Source organism: Lissotriton vulgaris, chromosome 1_1 (genome assembly GCF_964263255.1).
Source record: "Lissotriton vulgaris chromosome 1_1, aLisVul1.2, whole genome shotgun sequence".
NCBI classification, from domain to species: domain Eukaryota; kingdom Metazoa; phylum Chordata; class Amphibia; order Caudata; family Salamandridae; genus Lissotriton; species Lissotriton vulgaris.
Genome location: NC_141685.1, coordinates 886,367,598 through 886,389,015, shown reverse-complemented (window position 1 = coordinate 886,389,015; position 21,418 = coordinate 886,367,598). Strand labels below are relative to the sequence as shown.

Genomic DNA, 21,418 nt, shown 5'->3' with positions numbered 1-21,418 from the left:
GGCTTAGACAACACAACTCTCAATGTACACCGATCTCAATGGATCAGAAAGTTGAGCTATCACTCAGGGTACACAGATCTTACAAGATGAGACAGCAGAACTAGCCTTTGGGATGACGAGATGGTTGGGACACCAGCGCTTTCTATCAATTTGTATTGCAGTAACCGGCTCAGGAGTTATACCACGCCAAATACAGTGGATCGCCAACCTTCAATCGGGTCAGACTCACCTCTTTCAGATTTGACTTGAACTCCTTGACAAGGCTGCTGTACTGAGCACCCACAGGCTTTGGGTTTTCTAAGTACCCACTCACCCCATCTTTAGCTCTAAAAAGAGAGAAATGCACAGAGTTTATCAGCCGTCTCAAACTGAAGAACAGAGTGACGTGGCACTAATTGTGCACGAGCACTGAAGAACATCATTAGATTGAGGTAATAAAACTGCAGCACTAAAGAGGAAGAGCAGGTTGTGAGAGAGGTAATCATGCAGTAACACTGAAGAGCAGGTTGTGAGTGAGGTAATCATGCAGTAACACCGAAGAGCAGGTTGTGAGTGAGGTAATCATGCAGTAACACTGAAGAGCAGGTTGTGAGAGAGGTAATCATGCAGTAACACTGAAGAGCAGGTTGTGAGTGAGGTAATCATGCAGTAACACTGAAGAGCAGGTTGTGAGTGAGGTAATCATGCAGTAACACTGAAGAGCAGGCTGTGAGTGAGGTAATCATGCAGTAACACTGAAGAGCAGGCTGTGATTGAGGTAATCATGCAGTAACACTGAAGAGCAGGTTGTGAGTGAGGTAATCATGCAGTAACACTGAAGAGCAGGCTGTGAGTGAGGTAATCATGCAGTAACACTGAAGAGCAGGTTGTGAGTGAGGTAATCATGCAGTAACACTGAAGAGCAGGTTGTGAGTGAGGTAATCATGCAGTAACACTGAAGAGCAGGTTGTGAGTGAGGTAATCATGCAGTAACACTGAAGAGCAGGTTGTGAGTTATGTAATCATGCAGTAACACTGAAGAGCAGGTTGTGAGAGAGGTAATCATGCAGTAACACTCAAGAGCAGGTTGTGAGTGAGGTAATCATGCAGTAACACTGAAGAGCAGGTTGTGAGTGAGGTAATCATGCAGTAACACTGAAGAGCAGGTTGTGAGTGAGGTAATCATGCAGTAACACTGAAGAGCAGGCTGTGAGTGAGGTAATCATGCAGTAGCATTGAAAAGCAGGTAGTAGGTGAGGTAAACATAATGTATCACTGAAGAGCAGGTTGTGAGTGAGGTGATGTTGCAGTAACACTGAAGAGCAGGTTGTGAGTGAGGGAATCATGCAGTAACACTGAAGAGCAGGTTGTGAGAGAGGTACTCATGCAGTAACACTGAAGAGCAGGTTGTGAGTGAGGTAATCATGCAGTAACACTGAAGAGCAGGTTGTGAGAGAGGTAATCATGCAGTAACACTGAAGAGCAGGTTGTGAGTGAGGTAATCATGCAGTAACACTGAAGAGCAGGCTGTGAGTGAGGTAATCATGCAGTAACACTGAAGAGCAGGTTGTGAGAGAGGTATTCATGCAGTAACACTCAACAGCAGGTTGTGAGTGAGGTAATCATGCAGTAACACTGAAGAGCAGGTTGTGAGTGAGGTAATCATGCAGTAACACTGAAGAGCAGTTTGTGAGTGAGGTAATCATGCAGTAACCTTGAAGAGCAGGTTGTGAGTTATGTAATCATGCATTAACACTGAAGAGCAGGTTGTGAGTGAGGTAATCATGCAGTAACACTGAAGAGCAGGTTGTGAGTGAGGTAATCATGCAGTAACACTGAAGAGCAGGCTGTGAGTGAGGTAATCATGCAGTAACACTGAAGAGCAGGTTGTGAGTGAGGTAATCATGCAGTAACACTGAAGAGCAGGTTGTGAGTGAGGTAATCATGCAGTAACACTGAAGAGCAGGTTGTGAGTGAGGTAATCATGCAGTAACACTGAAGAGCAGGTTGTGAGTGAGGTAATCATGCAGTAACACTGAAGAGCAGGTTGTGAGTGAGGTAATCATGCAGTAACACTGAAGAGCAGTTTGTGAGTGAGGTAATCATGCAGTAATACTGAAGGGCAGGGAGCGAGTGAGCTAATCATGCAGTCGCATTGAAGAACGGGTTGTGAGTGAGGTAATCATGCAGTAGCATTGAAGAGCGGGTTGTGAGTGAGAGGTTGTGAATGAGGTAATCATGCAGTAGCATTGAAGAGCGGGTTGTGAGTGAGAGGTTGTGAGTGAGGTAATCATGCAGTAGCATTGAAGAGCGGGTTGTGAGTGAGGTAATCATGCAGTAGCATTGAAGAGCGGGTTGTGTGTGAGGTTATCATGCAGTAGCATTGAAGAGCGGGTTGTGAGTGAGGTTATCATGCAGTAGCATTGAAAAGCGGGTTGTGAGTGAGGTAATCATGAAAGCATTGAAGAGCGGGTTGTGAGTGAGGTAATCATGCGGTAGCATTAAAGAGCGGGTTGTGAGTGGGGTAATCATGCAGTAGCATTGAAAAGAAGGTAGTATGTGAGGTAAACATAATGTATCACTGAAGAGCAGGTTGTGAGTCAGGTGATGTTGCAGTAACACTGAAGAGCAGGTTGTGAGTGAGGGAATCATGCAGTAACACTGAAGAGCAGGTTGTGAGAGAGGTAATCATGCAGTAACACTGAAGAGCAGGTTGTGAGTGAGGTAATCATGCAGTAACACTGAAGAGCAGGTTGTGAGAGAGGTAATCATGCAGTAACACTGAAGAGCAGGTTGTGAGTGAGGTAATCATGCAGTAACACTGAAGAGCAGGCTGTGAGTGAGGTAATCATGCAGTAACACTAAAGAGCAGGTTGTGAGTGAGGTAATCATGCAGTAACACTGAAGAGCAGTTTGTGAGTGAGGTAATCATGCAGTAACACTGAAGAGCAGGTTATGAGTTATGTAATCATGCAGTAACACTGAAGAGCAGGTTGTGAGTGAGGTAATCATGCAGTAACACTGAAGAGCAGGTTGTGAGTGAGGTAATCATGCAGTAACACTGAAGAGCAGGCTGTGAGTGAGGTAATCATGCAGGAGCATTGAAAAGCAGGTAGTAGGTGAGGTAAACATAATGTATCACTGAAGAGCAGGTTGTGAGTGAGGTGATGTTGCAGTAACACTGAAGAGCAGGTTGTGAGTGAGGGAATCATGCAGTAACACTGAAGAGCAGGTTGTGAGAGAGGTAATCATGCAGTAACACTGAAGAGCAGGTTGTGAGTGAGGTAATCATGCAGTAACACTGAAGAGCAGGTTGTGAGAGAGGTAATCATGCAGTAACACTGAAGAGCAGGTTGTGAGTGAGGTAATCATGCAGTAACACTGAAGAGCAGGTTGTGAGAGAGGTAATCATGCAGTAACACTCAAGAGCAGGTTGTGAGTGAGGTAATCATGCAGTAACACTGAAGAGCAGGTTGTGAGTGAGGTAATCATGCAGTAACACTGAAGAGCAGTTTGTGAGTGAGGTAATCATGCAGTAACACTGAAGAGCAGGTTGTGAGTTATGTAATCATGCAGTAACACTGAAGAGCAGGTTGTGAGTGAGGTAATCATGCAGTAACACTGAAGAGCAGGTTGTGAGTGAGGTAATCATGCAGTAACACTGAAGAGCAGGCTGTGAGTGAGGTAATCATGCAGTAACACTGAAGAGCAGGTTGTGAGTGAGGTAATCATGCAGTAACACTGAAGAGCAGGTTGTGAGTGAGGTAATCATGCAGTAACACTGAAGAGCAGTTTGTGAGTGAGGTAATCATGCAGTAACACTGAAGGGCAGGGAGCGAGTGAGCTAATCATGCAGTCGCATTGAAGAACGGGTTGTGAGTGAGGTAATCATGCAGTAGCATTGAAGAGCGGGTTGTGAGTGAGAGGTTGTGAATGAGGTAATCATGCAGTAGCATTGAAGAGCGGGTTGTGAGTGAGAGGTTGTGAGTGAGGTAATCATGCAGTAGCATTGAAGAGCGGGTTGTGAGTGAGGTAATCATGCAGTAGCATTGAAGAGCGGGTTGTGTGTGAGGTTATCATGCAGTAGCATTGAAGAGCGGGTTGTGAGTGAGGTTATCATGCAGTAGCATTGAAGAGCGGGTTGTGAGTGAGGTAATCATGAAAGCATTGAAGAGCGGGTTGTGAGTGAGGTAATCATGCGGTAGCATTGAAGAGCGGGTTGTGAGTGGGGTAATCATGCAGTAGCATTGAAAAGCAGGTAGTAGGTGAGGTAAGCATAATGTATCACTGAAGAGCAGGTTGTGAGTGAGGTGATGTTGCAGTAACACTGAAGAGCAGGTTGTGAGTGAGGGAATCATGCAGTAACACTGAAGAGCAGGTTGTGAGAGAGGTAATCATGCAGTAACACTGAAGAGCAGGTTGTGAGTGAGGTAATCATGCAGTAACACTGAGGAGCAGGCTGTGAGTGAGGTAATCATGCAGTAACACGGAAGAGCAGGTTGTGAGAGAGGTAATCATGCAGTAACACTGAAGAGCAGGTTGTGAGTGAGGTAATCATGCAGTAACACTGAAGAGCAGGTTGTGAGTGAGGTAATCATGCAGTAACACTGAAGAGCAGTTTGTGAGTGAGGTAATCATGCAGTAACACTGAAGAGCAGGTTATGAGTTATGTAATCATGCAGTAACACTGAAGAGCAGGTTGTGAGTGAGGTAATCATGCAGTAACACTGAAGAGCAGGCTGTGAGTGAGGTAATCATGCAGTAACACTGAAGAGCAGGCTGTGAGTGAGGTAATCATGCAGTAACACTGAAGAGCAGGTTGTGAGTGAGGTAATCATGCAGTAACACTGAAGAGCAGTTTGTGAGTGAGGTAATCATGCAGTAACACTGAAGAGCAGGTTGTGAGTGAGGTAATCATACAGTAACACTGAAGAGCAGTTTGTGAGTGAGGTAATCATGCAGTAACACTGAAGAGCAGGTTGTGAGTGAGGTAATCATGCAGTAACACTGAAGAGCAGTTTGTGAGTGAGGTAATCATGCAGTAACACTGAAGGGCAGGGAGCGAGTGAGCTAATCATGCAGTCGCATTGAAGAACGGGTTGTGAGTGAGGTAATCATGCAGTAGCATTGAAGAGCGGGTTGTGAGTGAGAGGTTGTGAATGAGGTAATCATGCAGTAGCATTGAAGAGCGGGTTGTGAGTGAGAGGTTGTGAATGAGGTAATTATGCAGTAGCATTGAAGAGCGGGTTGTGAGTGAGAGGTTGTGAGTGAGGTAATCATGCAGTAGCATTGAAGAGCGGGTTGTGAGTGAGGTAATCATGCAGTAGCATTGAAGAGCGGGTTGTGTGTGAGGTTATCATGCAGTAGCATTGAAGAGCGGGTTGTGAGTGAGGTAATCATGCAGTAACACTGAAGAGCAGGCTGTGAGTGAGGTAATCATGAAAGCATTGAAGAGCGCGTTGTGAGTGAGGTAATCATGCGGTAGCATTGAAGAGCGGGTTGTGAGTGGGGTAATCATGCAGTAGCATTGAAAAGCAGGTAGTAGGTGAGGTAAACATAATGTATCACTGAAGAGCAGGTTGTGAGTGAGGTGATCTTGCAGTACACTGAAGAGCATGTTGTGAGTGAGGGAATCATACTGTATCACTGAAGAGCAGGTTGTGAGTGAGGTGATCTTGCAGTAACACTGAAGAGCAGGTTGTGAGTGAGGGAATCATATTGTATCACTGAAGAGCAGGTTGTGAGTGAGGTAATCTTGCAGTAACACGGACAAGCAGGTTGTGAAAGAGTTCATTTAACAGGATCGCTGCAAAACAGGTTGGAAGGAGTCAATTTTGCACGAGCGCTGAAGAACAAGTGAGGAAGAGTTAAGCATGGAAGAGAGCTGAGCGTCAGAAGGTGATAGAGGTGAACGTGTAAGAGTGTCAAAGAGAAGGTGGTATTAGAAATATGTATGTAGGAGATCTAAAGAGAAGGTAGTAAAGAAAGTGAATGTGCTGAAGTGATGAAGGGCAGGAGGTAATGGAGGTATGCATAACAGTGCTGAAGAGAGACCAGGTGGTGCCTAGCTGCCAAGTTTTCAGGTAGCTTATGTGTGACTCCCCCATATTTCTAGATTGTGTATGTGTGACATTTCAATGCTTGTGTGTAGGACACGTTCTAGTAAGTACACACGAGCAGTTATGTCCAGGTTAAGTAACACATTTCAGTGTATTCAATTTTGTGTGGTATGAGGCTGTAGAAATGGCTGCAATGCATATAAAGTGTTTAGGCTCTGTTGCACGACATGCAGCTTATTTACATCTTACACGGTGTTGTAAGGGGGTAACGTGTGTTTATAACTGCATCATGTCATGGCAAAGCATGTGTTGGACTGAAACAAGCTGCTGTTTCAGGACAAATAATGCCAGTACACCATTGTGAAGTGTGATACTTTCAGCCATTACTGGCTTTTGTATGTTATATCAATTGCATTCTGGTATTTGCAGTTGCCTTTTATAGGGGATGTTGGCTACAAAGGTAGAACTGCTGAGGATGTGTAGCAGGCCTGCACCCTCATTACACCTGTTGATCAATGAAGAGGAGTTTTGACTAATTTTATAAATATGTCAGAAAAAGTAATAGGGGTGATGCAATGGTAGAGTATGTGACAAATATTTTTGGAATGTGAGTACGGTGGAGGTTTCTGGTTGGTCAGTAGATTTTGCAGCTGTTACCACAGACAGTTGTGTGTGGCATGTTTTGGAGACCTCAAAACTGACTTTTCTATATAGGTATACATATGTCTTTACTAATGCACTCTAGTCTCAGCAGCTTGCACACTAAACACACGGTTGTTGTTGTCAGTTTATCGCTTATATTATACAGATTCATTTCTTTCAGGATGCGTTTCAAAATCAGTATTTCCAGTTTGGTCACGCTTTTATAAAGTGCAACAAACTTCTCATCAGTATTGACTCTGATTTAAAGATGTTGGAGGTAAAATGTGTTTCCATAATTTGTGGCAAGCTTTTTTTTATCTACAGTTTTTGTAACTTTTCTGTATTTAGATCGCTTCCTTTGCTTGGCATATTCGTTTGAGATAATTGATTCTAAAGAACAGTTACTGCATCCTTATGTACAGCAAGTGCAACCCCTTATAATGTGTGTCATTTCACTGCAGCAACTACGGTCTGCCGACCTGGGGCTGTATTATATAAAGTGCCCAAGGGGGTGCAACCGGCGTTTGTGCCCGCCTTGTGCACCCTCTGGGCACTTTGGTATTACAGAAGGGGCCGAAGACGCTTGTGTGGCCCTTTCCTTAATACCAATAGCGCTGGCGCACATAAATCGCGAGCGCTGTCAGCAGGGGGCGTTTCCTCGTTTTCATGGGGGCGTGCCTCATGCAAATGAGGCAATCCCTTTGCCTCGACACAGGTGCAGAGGCAAAGAACCCTTAAGGTAGCACACTAACAGTGCACTGCCTAATAGGTGGCGCACTGACAGTGCCTCACTTAAAAGGTGGTGCCCTGAAATGTGGTGCACTGTCAGTGCGCCTCTTGAGAGCTGCCCTCTACAGGGGGTCCTATATAACCCCAGACATCCCTTATAATGCGGGTGCAGTCACTGACTGCACCCGCCTGCAAGCGGATCTCAATTCCTCTTTAAAAGTCCAGGTGGCTTGCCGCCTGCACAGTGAAGCATGGAGCGGCTTTAAAGCAGCTGCTCTGTATTTCACTTGAATGCGCTGCCCCCAGGACAGCGTATTAACCATAATGCGGTGCATTTTCCTTTATTGCACTGGGCGCACCTTTTTAAAGGTGAGTGGGTGGAATGAAGAAAAATGTGCCGCATGTGTAATGTGAACCCTGGAGGAGCAAGACAGTTAATGACCAGACGGCACAATAGGCTGGGCAAAAGAGGGTTGTGCGGGGAGAAGGCAACAAGGAAAGAAAGATTGTGCACAGTTCTGGGTGAGTGCTGTGTGAGGTGCGAGCGAAAGTGTTCAAAAGTGCAGATACGCTGAGGGTTAGCTAGTGTTCAAGGTAAGAATGCTGGAGTATAGGGGGGGGCGCTAGAGGGCGTACTGCAGAATGGCCGCACTGACGTGAGGCTCCTGCTGCCCGGAGCTATTATCCGCCTAGGAATCCTTATTACCATCGCTGCGTCCTGATCTGACCCTATAGATCTACTGGGATACCGACTGGCCACCCACGGTCCAACTCCTGGTCCATTCGGAGGTTGCTGACTGAAGTTACGAGGGCTCCAAGTTACACCGGCTTGCGCCTTGGAGGTCTGGTGTTCCGCAGTCCGGCGTCACCACTCACGCTGGCCCGCGGCTCTGCACGTGGGGTGTAGGCCCTACTCTGCCTCCACCCACCGGGCCTGCTTGCTGGCCGGGCATGTTGCGGATTGCTCCCCTGTCCTTGACCTGATTTCTCGGCTCTCACATCTGCCTGCCCAGGACCTATTGCTTACGGAGACACAGTGTAACATCGGCTGGTCGCCTGGAGGACGACCCTCTTGGCCTGGGAGCGGAGACGGCCATTTTTCTTCGCCGGGAGTGGCGGGGCGTACATGCCTGCTCGTGCCCCCGCGTTTCGACGGTTGGCCGAGGTCTTAGGCCGGCCTGCAGCCTAACTCTTTTTTTGACCTGTGTGCCCCGCTGCGCTGCTAGCGCTTTATTATGGGGAAGCCGGACACTAAACAATCTAAACTGTCCTTTGACTCTGGGGCGGCTAGAAGGGGAACGCGTCTGCTCCAGGATGCTGGGACATCGCGGTCTCCCCCCCCGCCTGTCGCTGATCCTGTGCCGCAACCGCCAACTCCGGACTTTCACCAGATGATGCAGGAGATGAGGCAGGGGTTTGCCACGATAGTGGACAAGGTGGACAAGATATCGTCGCGCATGGATGCGGTGGTCCAGAAGCTAGACGTGCACGAGGAACGCCTGACAACGGCGGAACAGCGCATCTCGGACCACGACGACACGGCGGCCACTCACACCACCCAGTTGGCGCGCATGGATAATATATTGCGGGTAATTGCCGCTAAGAATGAGGAGTTGGAGGCGAGGAGTAGGCGCAACAACGTACGTATTGTAGGTGTGCCGGAATCAACGAATGTTGGCAAGATGGAGACTTATGTGGAGAGACTGCTGGTGGGCGCCATTGGAGCGAATGTTTTCTCGTCCCAGTTCATTGTCGAGAGAGCGCATCGGACACTGGGGCCTAGGCCGGCCTCTGGGGCAGCACCGCGCCCCATCATTGCGCGTCTTTTAAACTATCGTGACCGGGACGCTGCCCTCCAGGCTGCCCGCACCAATCGGGCCCTTTCCTTTGATGGGGTGTCTTTCACCATGTACCCCGACTTCACGCCTATGGTGCAGGACCAACGTCGCAAGTTCCTGGGGGTGAAAAAGAAACTGCGGGAACTGTAAGTTGACTACGCGTTGCTTTACCCTGCCAAGCTTAGAGTGACGCACCAGGCTAAGCAACACTTTTTCACTAACCCACAGCATGCTGAGGATTTTGCAAAGCGCCTCAAGCGCGATCGAGCGGCTGCAGATCGAGGGGGCGATCGAGACCCTGAGGGTGACCATTCGGCGGCTGAGGAGGAGGTCGCCTGATGGGGGTGACTTTGTTACCTTTTTTTTGTTGTATTGAGACATTATGACGTATGTTTGTTGCATTGACTTCCTTACTAGCACTTGAGGCCTAACTGCCATCCTTTCTTGAGGCGGGGGCCTTATCTCGCCCTTAATTGCGTGTATGAGTGTCGTGTCTTGGAGTCGGTATGGAATCGCAGGATGGTGCTACATGGGTTTGCGCTCTGGGCGCCCACCCCCTCCGCGCTGCGCCTGGGCCATTTGGTACTCGTTGGCTCGGTCACTGGCGTGGTGTGTGGGAGTGGTGTCGTGCACCTCTAGAGGGTCCCCCAGAGGGTGTACCCCACTTGTACCTTTGGTTTGGATTCTAGTCCTTTGTTGGTTGACTGGATGTGTGTTGGGGAACAGGGGGGGGTGGGGTGTATGGCCTGATAGTTGGGGTGTCATCAGGTGGGTGGGTGGGGTGGGGATGCTTCTGACGACACGTGCTTGCCCGGGGCTCATGGGTATTTGTGTAGAATGTTGTTGCTGTCTGTGTGTGCAGGCGCGGCTCCGGTCCTGCTGCTTCGGCTGGTCCGTGTTTATTCTGGGCGGCAGTGGCCCTGGGGCCCTTGCCTTCGGCCGCTGTGGGCCTGCGAGGACCGGCCGCCATTTTTGGCGACCGCGTGGTGGTGAGCGCGCTGCACGAGGGTTGCGTGTGCGTGTTGTGGGCCGAATGAACTGGGTTTGCTGCGTGCTGCGCGATGTGTTTCCTGGGTGCCTGTTGTACGTATGGAGCAGTTGGGGGAGAGTTGTTGTGGTTCTGGTTGCTTGGTTTGGAGATGGCGGGGAGTTGTGTGGAGTGTGTGTGGTGGGACCGCTGCGTCCTGGGTTGGTGTCCTGCTGCTGGCCGCTGCTGGGAGGTGGACGTTCCGCCCTTGTTCATTGGGTCCTGTGGGGCCCTGAAAATGGCTAATGTCGACTGTCATTATAAATCAGATATCAATTTTGTCCTGGAATGTACGGGGTCTTAATGATGCCAGGAAATGTCGCAATGTGATCCAATATTTGGACAGGCATGCTATTCATGTTGCCCTCCTCCAGGAGACGCACCTGCGGCCCGGACCTTCCCCCAGTTTTGGTGGGAGGTGGGCTGCGGCCAGGATGTTTGCTTCATACTCCTCCTATTCTCGCGGGGTTGTTATCCTAGTTAAAAGAACGCTCGCATTTCAGGAACTGGGCTCGTTGGGGGACCCTGAGGGGCGCTATGTGCTACTGTGGGGGCGGCTGGGGCAGATCACTGTGCTGTTTGTTAATTGCTATGCTCCCAATGTTGATACGCCAACCTTTTTTGTTACATTGTGGGGTCATGTGCTTGCTGTTGATGCCACTTACATTGTGTGGGGGGGGGATTTCAATTTTGCATTTCATGCTCAATTGGACAAGTCGGACGGGAGTCCTCAGTATAATGTGCACGCTAGGGAAGTACTGCGAGGGATTGTAGAGGAGGCTGGTTTGATTGACAGCTGGAGGTACTCTCACCCTACCACTAAGGAGGGCACTCATTACACTACACACGCGCGCTCATGGGCGAGGCTGGACTATGTGTTTCTATCTAGGGGATTGGTGGCTGGCCTGCGGGAGGCCGTGCATCTTGCTCGTACGTATTCTGATCACTGCCCGGTGAAGGTTGTTTTATCTGTCCCCGGCCTGCACCGGCCGCGCCCGCCTTGGCGCCTTTTTCCGACTGCCTTGCTTGACCCTGTGTTCAGGGAGGAGCTTGGCGAGGAGGTGGAGGCATTTTTCCCCAGAAACAAGGGTTCTGTTGACAGTGTCGAGGTTATATGGGAGGCGTTCAAGGTTACGATCCGGGGAGTCACTATTTCTAAAAGTTGTGGAATGCTTAAACTGATTGTTCGGACCCTAGAGGGCTTGGAGGGTGACTTGCGTGACTTAGAACGCAGAATGCAGGCTGACTCGGATCCCGATCTTTCGAGCCAGTTCCGTACCAAGCTCTCCGAGTACGAAGAAGAAGCCGCCAGGGAGGCTAAACATAGAGGAAAGTATTGGACAGCGAGGAGGTACTGTGAGGGGGAGCGGCCCGGTAAGGTCCTTGCTGCCCTTACTAGGCGCCCAAGGCATGGGTCAGACGTGCTGGAATTGGTTCTTCCGGATGGTACTCGCTGTCGGGACACTGCGGAGATTCAGCGTACCTTTATTGATCATTACGCACACCTTTACACGACGCAACATACTGACGAGACACGATATGGCGGTTTTCTTGATGAGTTGGCACTTTGTTGGTTGTCGGATGATCATCGGGCGTTCTTGGGTAGGCCCCTGGAGGTGGAGGAGGTCAGGAATGCCATCATGTCTTTGAATAATGGGAAGGCCACCGGGCTGGATGGCCTTCCTGCTGAATTCTACAAGTGTTATGTAGACATTATGGCCCCCGTATTACGCGAGGTTTTTGAGGAGTCACTGGAGGAGGGGCGACTGCCGTGCTCCATGCGGGAGGTCGCTATTACGTCGCTGCTCAAGCCGGGAAAAGATCCATTGGAGGTGGGTTCCTATAGGCCCCTCTCATTGCTCAATTGCGATGTCAAAATACTTGCCAAGGTCCTGGCGGTGAGACTCGCTGAGCTCATGCCTGTTATTGTTTTGCCCGATCAGTCGGGGTTTGTGCCTGGTCGCGCTACCTCCCACAATCTCCGCACCTTATTTTCCCTTATTTCAACCATCGCTCCGGATATCCCGGTTGCCGCCATCTTCCTTGATGCCACTAAGGCGTTCGATTCCGTTGAGTGGGGCTATCTTATTGATGTACTTTGTCGGATGGGCTTTCCCCGGATTTTTATTTCGTGGGTTAAGCTGTTATATACTGATCCGATGGCGAGGGTGGTGGTGAATGGGGTGCTGGCCCCCCCGTTCCCTCTCACAAGGGGGACTCGTCAGGGGTGCCCCCTCTCGCCCCTTCTGTTTGCCATTGCCATTGAACCTCTGGCCTGCAGGATTCGTCAGCTACACCAGCAGAGCGCCTTTAAGTGTCTTCAGCGTCAGGTCGGGATCTCTCTGTACGCAGACGATGTCACGCTTTATGTGAAAGATCCTGTGAACATCCTTAATGCGCTCTTGCGAGAGCGGGTTGCTTTTGGAGGTGTTTCCGGGGTCCATATCAACTGGCGGAAATCCCAACTCTTCCCCCTTACTGCGGCTGTGACTAGGTTTCCTCTTGATTACCCTTTGGAATGGTGCGATTCGGAGCTGCGGTATCTCGGCATTGTTGTGTCGTTGGATAGAGAAGAAACGATCAGGCTTAATTATGGTGTGGCTATCACTAAATTGGTGGACGACGTCACTAGATGGATGTCCCTGCCTCTCTCCATGGCCGGTCGGGCGTCACTTATCAAGATGGTAGTTTTGCCCCGTTTTTTGTACCTCTTTCAAAACCTCCCATACTATCCTGGTGCTTATTTTTTTCGCAGGCTTCGCTCTGAGCTCATACGATTGTTCTGGGGGGGCAAACAGCCGCGGGTGGCTTGGTCTACCCTTACACTGCCCTATTCTGATGGGGGATTCGACGTCCCTGAATTTGAGCTTTATTATCTTAGCGCTCAAACGCATTACGCCTATCACTGGATGCGCCCCACGCCGTTTATGCCCCAAATAGCGGCTGAACATTGGGTTGCCCATCCGCTCCCGTTGGAGGGGTTAGTATTAGGCAATGTGTCAGATGTGGATACGCCTCGAACGACGGTGACATGCACGGTGGATGCTTGGAAACGGGTAGCACGACTGCTGGGCGTCTCCTTTCTTTACTCGCCGGCCCTGCCCCTGTCCTATCATCCTGAGTTGTCCCTGTTGCTGGAAACGGGGTTTCACCGAATGTGTAGGCGGCTCGGTATTCTCACGTGGGGTGACGTGTTTCACGAAGGTGCCTTCCGTACCCAGGCTCATTTCTTTGGAGTTACTGCTTGCTCCCCTTTGGAGCTGTTTTATTATGTTCGTCTGCGGCAGGGCATGCGCGCATTGTTGCCGGATTTCCCTTCGGAGCCGGAGGTCACCCTCCCCCTCCATGTGCTTTTGGTTTCAGATGGGCGTCACCTGGTGTCGAAATTATACAGTGCTATTCGCCGGCAGCGCTCTGTCCCGTCCAATCGGGTGCGTGAGCAGTGGGTTGCTGAGTTGGGAGCCCCTCTTACTGACGAGCAATGGAAGTATTGCTGCGAACTCACGGCCAAAGTTTCTTCCAGCTGTCGCTTGAAAATCATTCATTATAAATTTGTCCAGAGGTACTATTACACCCCGGCGAGGAAACTTCGGTTTCATTTAGCGGAGGATGACAGGTGCGCTAGGTGTAGAGCGGAAGGTGCTGACTTTCTGCATCTGGCTTGGAATTGTGCGGGGGTACTCGAATACTGGTCTCAGGTCCATGTGGCCCTGCAGGTTATGGCGGAAGATGGGGTACCGTTTGATCCCGTAGTGATGGTGCTGGGTTATTCTAAGGACGTACCTGCCTCTCATCGCAGATTTGTCGACGTGGCCCTACTTCTGGCTAAGCGTAGGGTTGCTTGCTGCTGGGGTCGTGGCAGGGTGCCGCACTTCCAGGATTGGTTGAATGACCTCATATACTGTCAGGACCAACAAAATGTATATTCTGAATTGATGCCTGTGAGCTGCAAACCCAGGGACTTTTGGAGCCCGCTTCAGGTGTACCTCCTAACTAGAGCTGTACAGGACTCTGATTCTGAACACGAGGACCGAGTAGGGGTTGGCTGATGGCAACACGGTGTGCTGGTTCTTCATTCTACATCTGCTGGTCCTTGGTTACTGGGGGGGAGGGCTGCATTGCATCCTCTTTCTGCGAACCTAGGGGGGATATGCCTCTTTGTGTGTCATTCGGATTGTGGCAATAGAGATCGGGCCCCAGTCAGGCCTTGGCCCTTATTTCTGTTCTTCCTTTCTTTTTTCGTCAACAGAACATGCCCACACTGTATCGTCTCATCACTCTGACTGTGCGACCTGGATCATCATTCCCCTGCATACTATGTGAATGTAAATGTTGCTATGTGTACTGTTTGCTTTGTCACTCTGTACACGGGACTTTTATTGAATATGTCGTACCACTGTGATGGCCATTTATGACTGTATGTGTTGTGTATGCACTTCCTTTTTCCTTGCTTATCTCCAAATAAAGGTTTAAAAAAAAAAAAAAAAAAAAGAATGCTGGAGTATAGAGGATCAGACAGTGATGGGAGTTAAGCATGCAGTCAATGACGCCAGAGGTATTTGGTGTGAGCCAAGCTCACCCTTCCCTTCCCTTTACATACAGAACAGTTAGGATGCTTGCTCGGATTCCCTTCATTAACACCAGACATTGATCCAAAGTGAAGTTCGGGATGAGTTGCTGTAAAAAGAAGGATGTGGTGAGGTAACTGGCCTGCAGTGACACATTGCTTAAAACTGGCAAAAGCACAAAGGGTTCTTACCACAGAGGCGTTAATATCCCGACTGAAAATCACCCCTGAGATAAGACAGAAAACATTGGTTATTCACAAAGGTGCATTCTGCTCACACCATTTACTGCAATTATCTTCCACCGGGCACCCACTGATGCTACAAGACCCCCCAAAAGCGCTGATCCCAGAGAGGCTCTGATTCTGCTGCTCATGTGTTTTCTCTTGTAGGAGTGATCAAGCAAGCTGATGAGTGCCCTGTACATGGTCCTCTCTTGTAGGGAGTGATCAAGCAAGCTGATGAGTGCCCTGTACATGGACCACTCTTGTAGTCGTGATCAAGCAAGCTGATGAGTGCCCTGTACATGAACCACTACTTCTAGGAGAGATCAAGCAAGCTGCTGAGTGCCCTGTACATGTACCACTCTTGTAGGAGAGGTCAAGCAAGCTGATGAGTGCCCTGTACATGGACCTCTCATGTAGTCGTGATCAAGCAAGCTGATGAGTGCCCTGTACATGCACCACTACTTCTAGGAGAGATCAAGCAAGCTGCTGAGTGCCCTGTACATGTACCACTCTTGTAGGAGAGGTCAAGCAAGCTGATGAGTGCCCTGTACATGGACCTCTCTTGTAGTCGTGATCAAGCAAGCTGATGAGTGCCCTGTACATGAACCACTACTTCTAGGAGAGATCAAGCAAGCTGCTGAGTGCCCTGTACATGTACCACTCTTGTAGGAGAGGTCAAGCAAGCTGATGAGTGCCCTGTACATGTACCACTCTTGTAGGAGAGGTCAAGCAAGCTGATGAGTGCCCTGTACATGGACCTCTCTTGTAGGAGTGATCAAGCAAGCTGATGAGTGCCCTGTACATGGACCTCTCTTGTAGGAGTGATCAAGCAAGCTGATGAGTGCCCTGTACATGGGCCACTCTTGCAGGCGTGATCAAGCAAGCTGATGAGTGCCCTGTACATGGTCCTCTCTTGTAGGGAGTGATCAGGCAAGCTGATGAGTGCCCTGTACATGGACCACTCTTGTAGTCGTGATCAAGCAAGCTGATGAGTGCCCTGTACATGAACCACTACTTCTAGGAGAGATCAAGCAAGCTGCTGGGTGCCCTGTACATGTACCACTCTTGTAGGAGAGGTCAAGCAAGCTGATGAGTGCCCTGTACATGGACCTCTCTTGTAGGAGAGGTCAAGCAAGCTGATGAGTGCCCTGTACATGGACCTCTCTTGTAGGAGTGATCAAGCAAGCTGATGAGTGCCCTGTACATAGACCTCTCTTGTAGAAGTGATCAAGCAAGCTGATGAGTGCCCTGTACATGGTCCTCTCTTATAGGAGTGGTCAAGCAAGCTGATGAGTGCCCTGTACATGGACCACTCTTGTAGGAGTGATCAAGCAAGCTGATGAGTGCCCTGTACATGGACCACTACTTATAGGAGAGATCAAGCAAGCTTATGATTGCCTTGTACATGGTCCTCTCTTGTAGGAGCGATCAAGCAAGCTGATGAGTGTCCTGTACATGGACCACTCTTATAGGAGTGATCAGGCAAGCTGGTGAGTGTCCTGTACATGGACCTCTCTGGTAGGAGTGATCAAGCAAGCTGATGAGTGCCCTGTACATGGACCACTCTTGTAAGAGGGATCAAGCAAGCTGATGAGTGCCCTGTACATGGTCATCTCTTGTAGGAGCGATCAAGCAAGCTGATGAGTGCCCTGTAAATGGACCACTCTTGTAGGAGTGATCAAGCAAGCGGATGAGTGCCCTGTACATGGACCACTCTTGTAGGAACGATCAAGCAAGCTGATGAGTGTCCTGTACATGGACCTCTCTTGTAGGAGCAATCAAGCAAGCTGATGAGTGTCCTGTACATGGACCTCTCTCGTAGGAGTGATCATGCAAGCTGATGAGCGCCCTGTACATGGTCGTCTCTTGTAGGAGTGATCAAGCAAGCTGATGAGTTCCCTGTACATGGGTCCAAACAAAAGAAAGGGGTGACACAGTGGATGAAGACGAGCAGCTTTGGAGGAGCACCACCCTTGAAATAAGTGTGACTAGAGGGGGTCTTTCCTTGCCCGCCACCAGTTTTAACTCGACATAGGGGTAAACTCGTAACTCCATTACTTGCTAGAGGAAATTTCTTGAAACAGATGAACTGGTTGGAAGACACCCTCTTATCTCAACTGGAGGTGAGAGTATCAATACACTGGGACAGGTAGAGTCCTGAGGAAGGCCGGCGTGACCCTACACATGGGGCACTCACAGCCGAAACATGTCAACCGCCTGGCAGTAAAAGAGGAGTATTAGGAGCACATAACATCTCCCAATCACCACCATCCTTCACGTTTTTAACCCTGGACGGAGGGTCCAGGAATAAAGTCTAAGGCACAGCGATACTTCCGAGCTAGTTTGAACTCACATAACACTGCACTTTCACTACCGTAGTTCCCAGCCACTATGAAATAAATGTATTTCCCTCTGTGTTGTATTATCTTCCCCCACCCTATTGCTCCACCCTGTGCGAGGCTGCGCCAGGGTGTATTGTACGCAGCCCTATGATGAGGCATGTCACACATTTGTGTGACTGAGGGCAGTATTAGCACACACAGCAAGTGCCATCACGAGATATAAAAATTTTATTACTCACTACCCCTTCTGGTGTATTATATTCCCTGTACATGGACCTCTCTTGTAGGAGTGATCAAGCAAGCTGACGAGTGCCCTGTGCATGGACCACTGCATGGGTTTCAGCCCCACAGGAGGCGTGTTATCCTAGGCTGCAGTACTGAGCCTACTGGATGATATGGACAGGTAAAGTACTTGGGCTTTACAGCTCAGAGTTAACACTAAATGGCAAGAATGAGGTTGTAGTGCTGAGCTCACAGTTCACTACAAGAGCTAGCAGGAGTCAACAGAAAAAGCGAGCCATCAAGGGCTGTAGCGCAAAGTTAATAGCAGGCTAAAGACAAGCCAACAGTTGCTTGCAGGGAAAAGCTTAGCTAACACATGGAACAAGCATGCCCTACCAGGCAGTTTAGAGAGCCTGCAAGGCATCCTAACACATGACCACTCATGTGATGCAGGGATGCGCACAAAGTGCTGCTGAGTACGAAAGCACTTCCAGGTTCTGTTGCTCACTCATACATGCTAGCAAACAAAAGACCAATTGTAGTGTGCAGTTTGGAGGTCACAGCATGTTACACAACATTCTCCCTTAAACTGTAGTGCTGGGAACAAGCAAGCACTCCCAAGTATGATCAACTCTGCGAGAGCTAGCACTACTTAGCACCTACAAGGTTCTTGTAGACAAGCAAGCACAGCCAAATGTTCTATAGTACTCGCTGACACAACTGCACACTTTGAAAGCTCTGGAGTCAGACTAACGGCACCCTCCTGGAGAGTCCACTGAAAATCCGAGAGGGGTATCTGGAGGTAGAAGGGCCATTTATCTTACCTCCTGGCACTTCCTTGGTGCCTCGCTCCAGTAGGATTCTACCACTCTGTTCTGTCAGGTTGTTGTTCGCGTCCAAGAGCCTAGAAATAAGCCATGAAGAGGGGGTAGATGATAAAGGGACAGCTGAAAGATTGTTTAATCATTACATTTAGTACTATAATTCAATAATGAGATCTGATAATCTCAGCAAGAGCCTATTAGAGGGTAATGTTGTTTATCTTTGAAAGTTCTCAATATGTATCCGACCCGGTTTGTTCCAAATTCGTGATCCCTGTCAAAAATGCGATGAGGAATGTTATCACTGCGACTCGGCCATATCCGCCACTGTCCGTCGGACAGTGGCGGATATGGCCGAGTCGCAGTGATACATGTGCTATATCCACTGTCCACTTTCATGGTTTTGATTACATTTAGTACTAACTATCTGAGGCCTTTCACTAACCTTTAAATCACTTATGATACCAGATGGTAGTTTGTTAGATTGGTTGAGTGTAGCCTTTTTTGTCAAACGTGTAACCAGTGCTTGCTTTATGGAACTGGAAGGAATATATAGTTGTGGGATAGTTTCACCATGGAAAACGTACCAAGGCTTGGTGAAGTTGTTGGAGACTTTATTTGATTACACATGGGGTAGATGGACTTACTACATTTTATAACCATCAGGAATGACTTTGAGGTAATGGGGCAAGGTTGTTGCAGGGTCTGTCTGCTTAGTTGTGGCATGGTCTAGGATTACAAATGGCAAGGGGTTTGATGTCTGTTAGATAAGACAAATTACTTTAAAAAATATCTTTGTGGTTGTGGAGAGGGGCCATAGGGATGGAAATATCCTGGGAGGTACATAATTGGTCATGGCATAACTGCAGTCTGCCCAATAAATGGGTGCCAAAATCCTAAAATACAATGCTAATGTAAGCAGATGGCAACGTTTGCGAGGTGTTTTACGTTCTGCTTTTCAGGTGCTTGTTTCAAAAGCTCCATGGTGAGTTTTAGGTGAACTATCTGCATCAAAGGGGGAAGGAAAGTTTCGGAGGTGAATCAGTGAGATAAGGCTTTCAGTTGCTTGTGCTGAATGATCGGTTACTCTAAGATTGTTGAGTGGAGTCAAGTCCAAAAATTGTATGGCTGAGCGGCACAGCTACCAAAGAGCTGAGATTTTTAGGTAGGTTGGTTCAGGGTGTAACTCAGTTGGCTCTATACAGATTGGGTGTTACAAGAGAAGGGGATGATGGAATGGTTGTTGCAGTAGAATAGGGCAGGGAGGTGTGATGTTGAGGGATCTATGCTATGGATTGTCAGACCTGTGGGTGGGGGTTGGCAGAAGGCATGGTTGGGGTCGTAAAACAGAGCCAGAGTCCTCGCCTAGGAGTATAAGGTGCCAATTAAAAGGGTTTCTTATTTCAGTTGAATAGTAAGACAGTACCACCCTCTGGAACATTTGGTATGAATGGTATGTGGAGAGTGCAGTGCTCACAGAGAGATATGCTAGAGGTTAGTCAGAAACACCCACCTCTTCAGTGCTCCCTTTGGACTGTAAACTTTGGGGTTTAGATTTTGCTCCAGACGAAGGGGACCAGCGATGACTTTCCGTTCCTGATGTAACACCATTTCCTAAGGGCAGGCAACATGTGCAAGTGAGCAGTGTGTGGGAACTGGGGAAACATGAGAACCCTTGAGCTTAAACAAAAATTGTAAGCTATATTTCGAGGAGCTTGTGAGCCCACAGCTAGGAGTTCTGTGCGTTCTTACCAGCGGGATAGGGAAGAACCCGTAACTATCCAAGAGCACTAGCTTATCCACCATATCAGGAAAAAGGTAGGTAAACTGTGGGAAAAGAGAAAACGATGAGTGATAGTCCCCCTCAATTTGAACGTCCCCACCTTTATCAGTTAACCGAGCCTCTCCATTCTGAACATCTGCACTTTCTATCCGCTCTAGCCCCCATATCTCAGTCTTCCTCCACCTTCTATCCACATGAAGAAAATCCACCACATTGAACATGCCATACAGACTCTCTACTCATAGAATTACCCCATTCTCGTAGACCCTCTAAATCTTAACCTCTCCCACCTTCTCCAGCAATGCCCATGGTAGGCTCGCAAACAATGGATCTATCCCAGACCTTCAGTATATACCCTCTAGACAGCACAGTCCCTCTTAAATGTACTGTATGTAAATGTATCTTATGTTGGTATCCTGAAATATGCTATAGATCTCACCCTACTTTGGACAACCCTCTTCTATCCATTTCAACTTCCCTAATTGCAATCTGTTTGAAATAGTTAAAAGAACCAAGCTTTATTAAAATGACAATCTGCACTTGAATGCCCACCAATCTGTCCGAACTAAGATTTGTGAAATCTCACACTTGGATACTGAAGAACTGAGAATATCTAAAGACCTTGATTTTCGTAGGGTACTAAAGATATGAATGTTGGCAAACATGTTACATGCCCATGCTCGATTAGAGGATGATGATCCGCATCCATCAGCCTGACTCTTCCTTTCTTATACCTTTCTGCCACACTCCATGCATAAGGCAGCCCCAAGATCACCAAGTCAAAATTCTATCCCCTGAACCCAAATGTACAACACCAATACTTCCCACATAGAGGCAGCCACAAACTCACACCATACTAACAAAGCACAATAAGCAGGGTGGTTTCTTACCCAACCACTCAGATGGCATGCACTTCCTAATGTGACTCTTTGTAACAACTCTCTGCTTCACACCTTGCTTAAGCGTAGCCACATGCTTATGGTGGCACGATTGGAGTACACCCCTCCAGCACAATACCCAATACTTTCCATGTAGGCCATGCTATAAATCCTTGCTAATAGCCATAAACCTCAAACTAAATAGCCACTTACTCGACCGCCCAGAAGTGAAGCGCTTCAAGTTCTCATCAGGGTACGAGGCACCATCCAAATACTACATCACAACATTAACATGTTGTTGTGTAT

General features: G+C 48.6%; 1 protein-coding gene across 1 annotated transcript in view; it reads right to left on the bottom strand.

Annotated features, from left to right (window-relative positions):
- The window catches only part of LOC147748108 (serine hydrolase-like protein), a 63,006-nt gene that overhangs the window by 15,326 nt on the left and 26,262 nt on the right, over positions 1–21,418 (bottom strand). Inside the window, exons 6-11 of the mRNA XM_086958784.1 lie at positions 20,204–20,278; positions 19,965–20,065; positions 18,455–18,534; positions 15,034–15,068; positions 14,875–14,951; positions 230–326 (exon numbers count right to left, since the gene is read on the bottom strand). Of these exons, the coding sequence (XP_086814910.1) occupies positions 230–326; positions 14,875–14,951; positions 15,034–15,068; positions 18,455–18,534; positions 19,965–20,065; positions 20,204–20,278 (465 nt within the window). The remainder of the gene's footprint in view (positions 1–229; positions 327–14,874; positions 14,952–15,033; positions 15,069–18,454; positions 18,535–19,964; positions 20,066–20,203; positions 20,279–21,418) is intronic.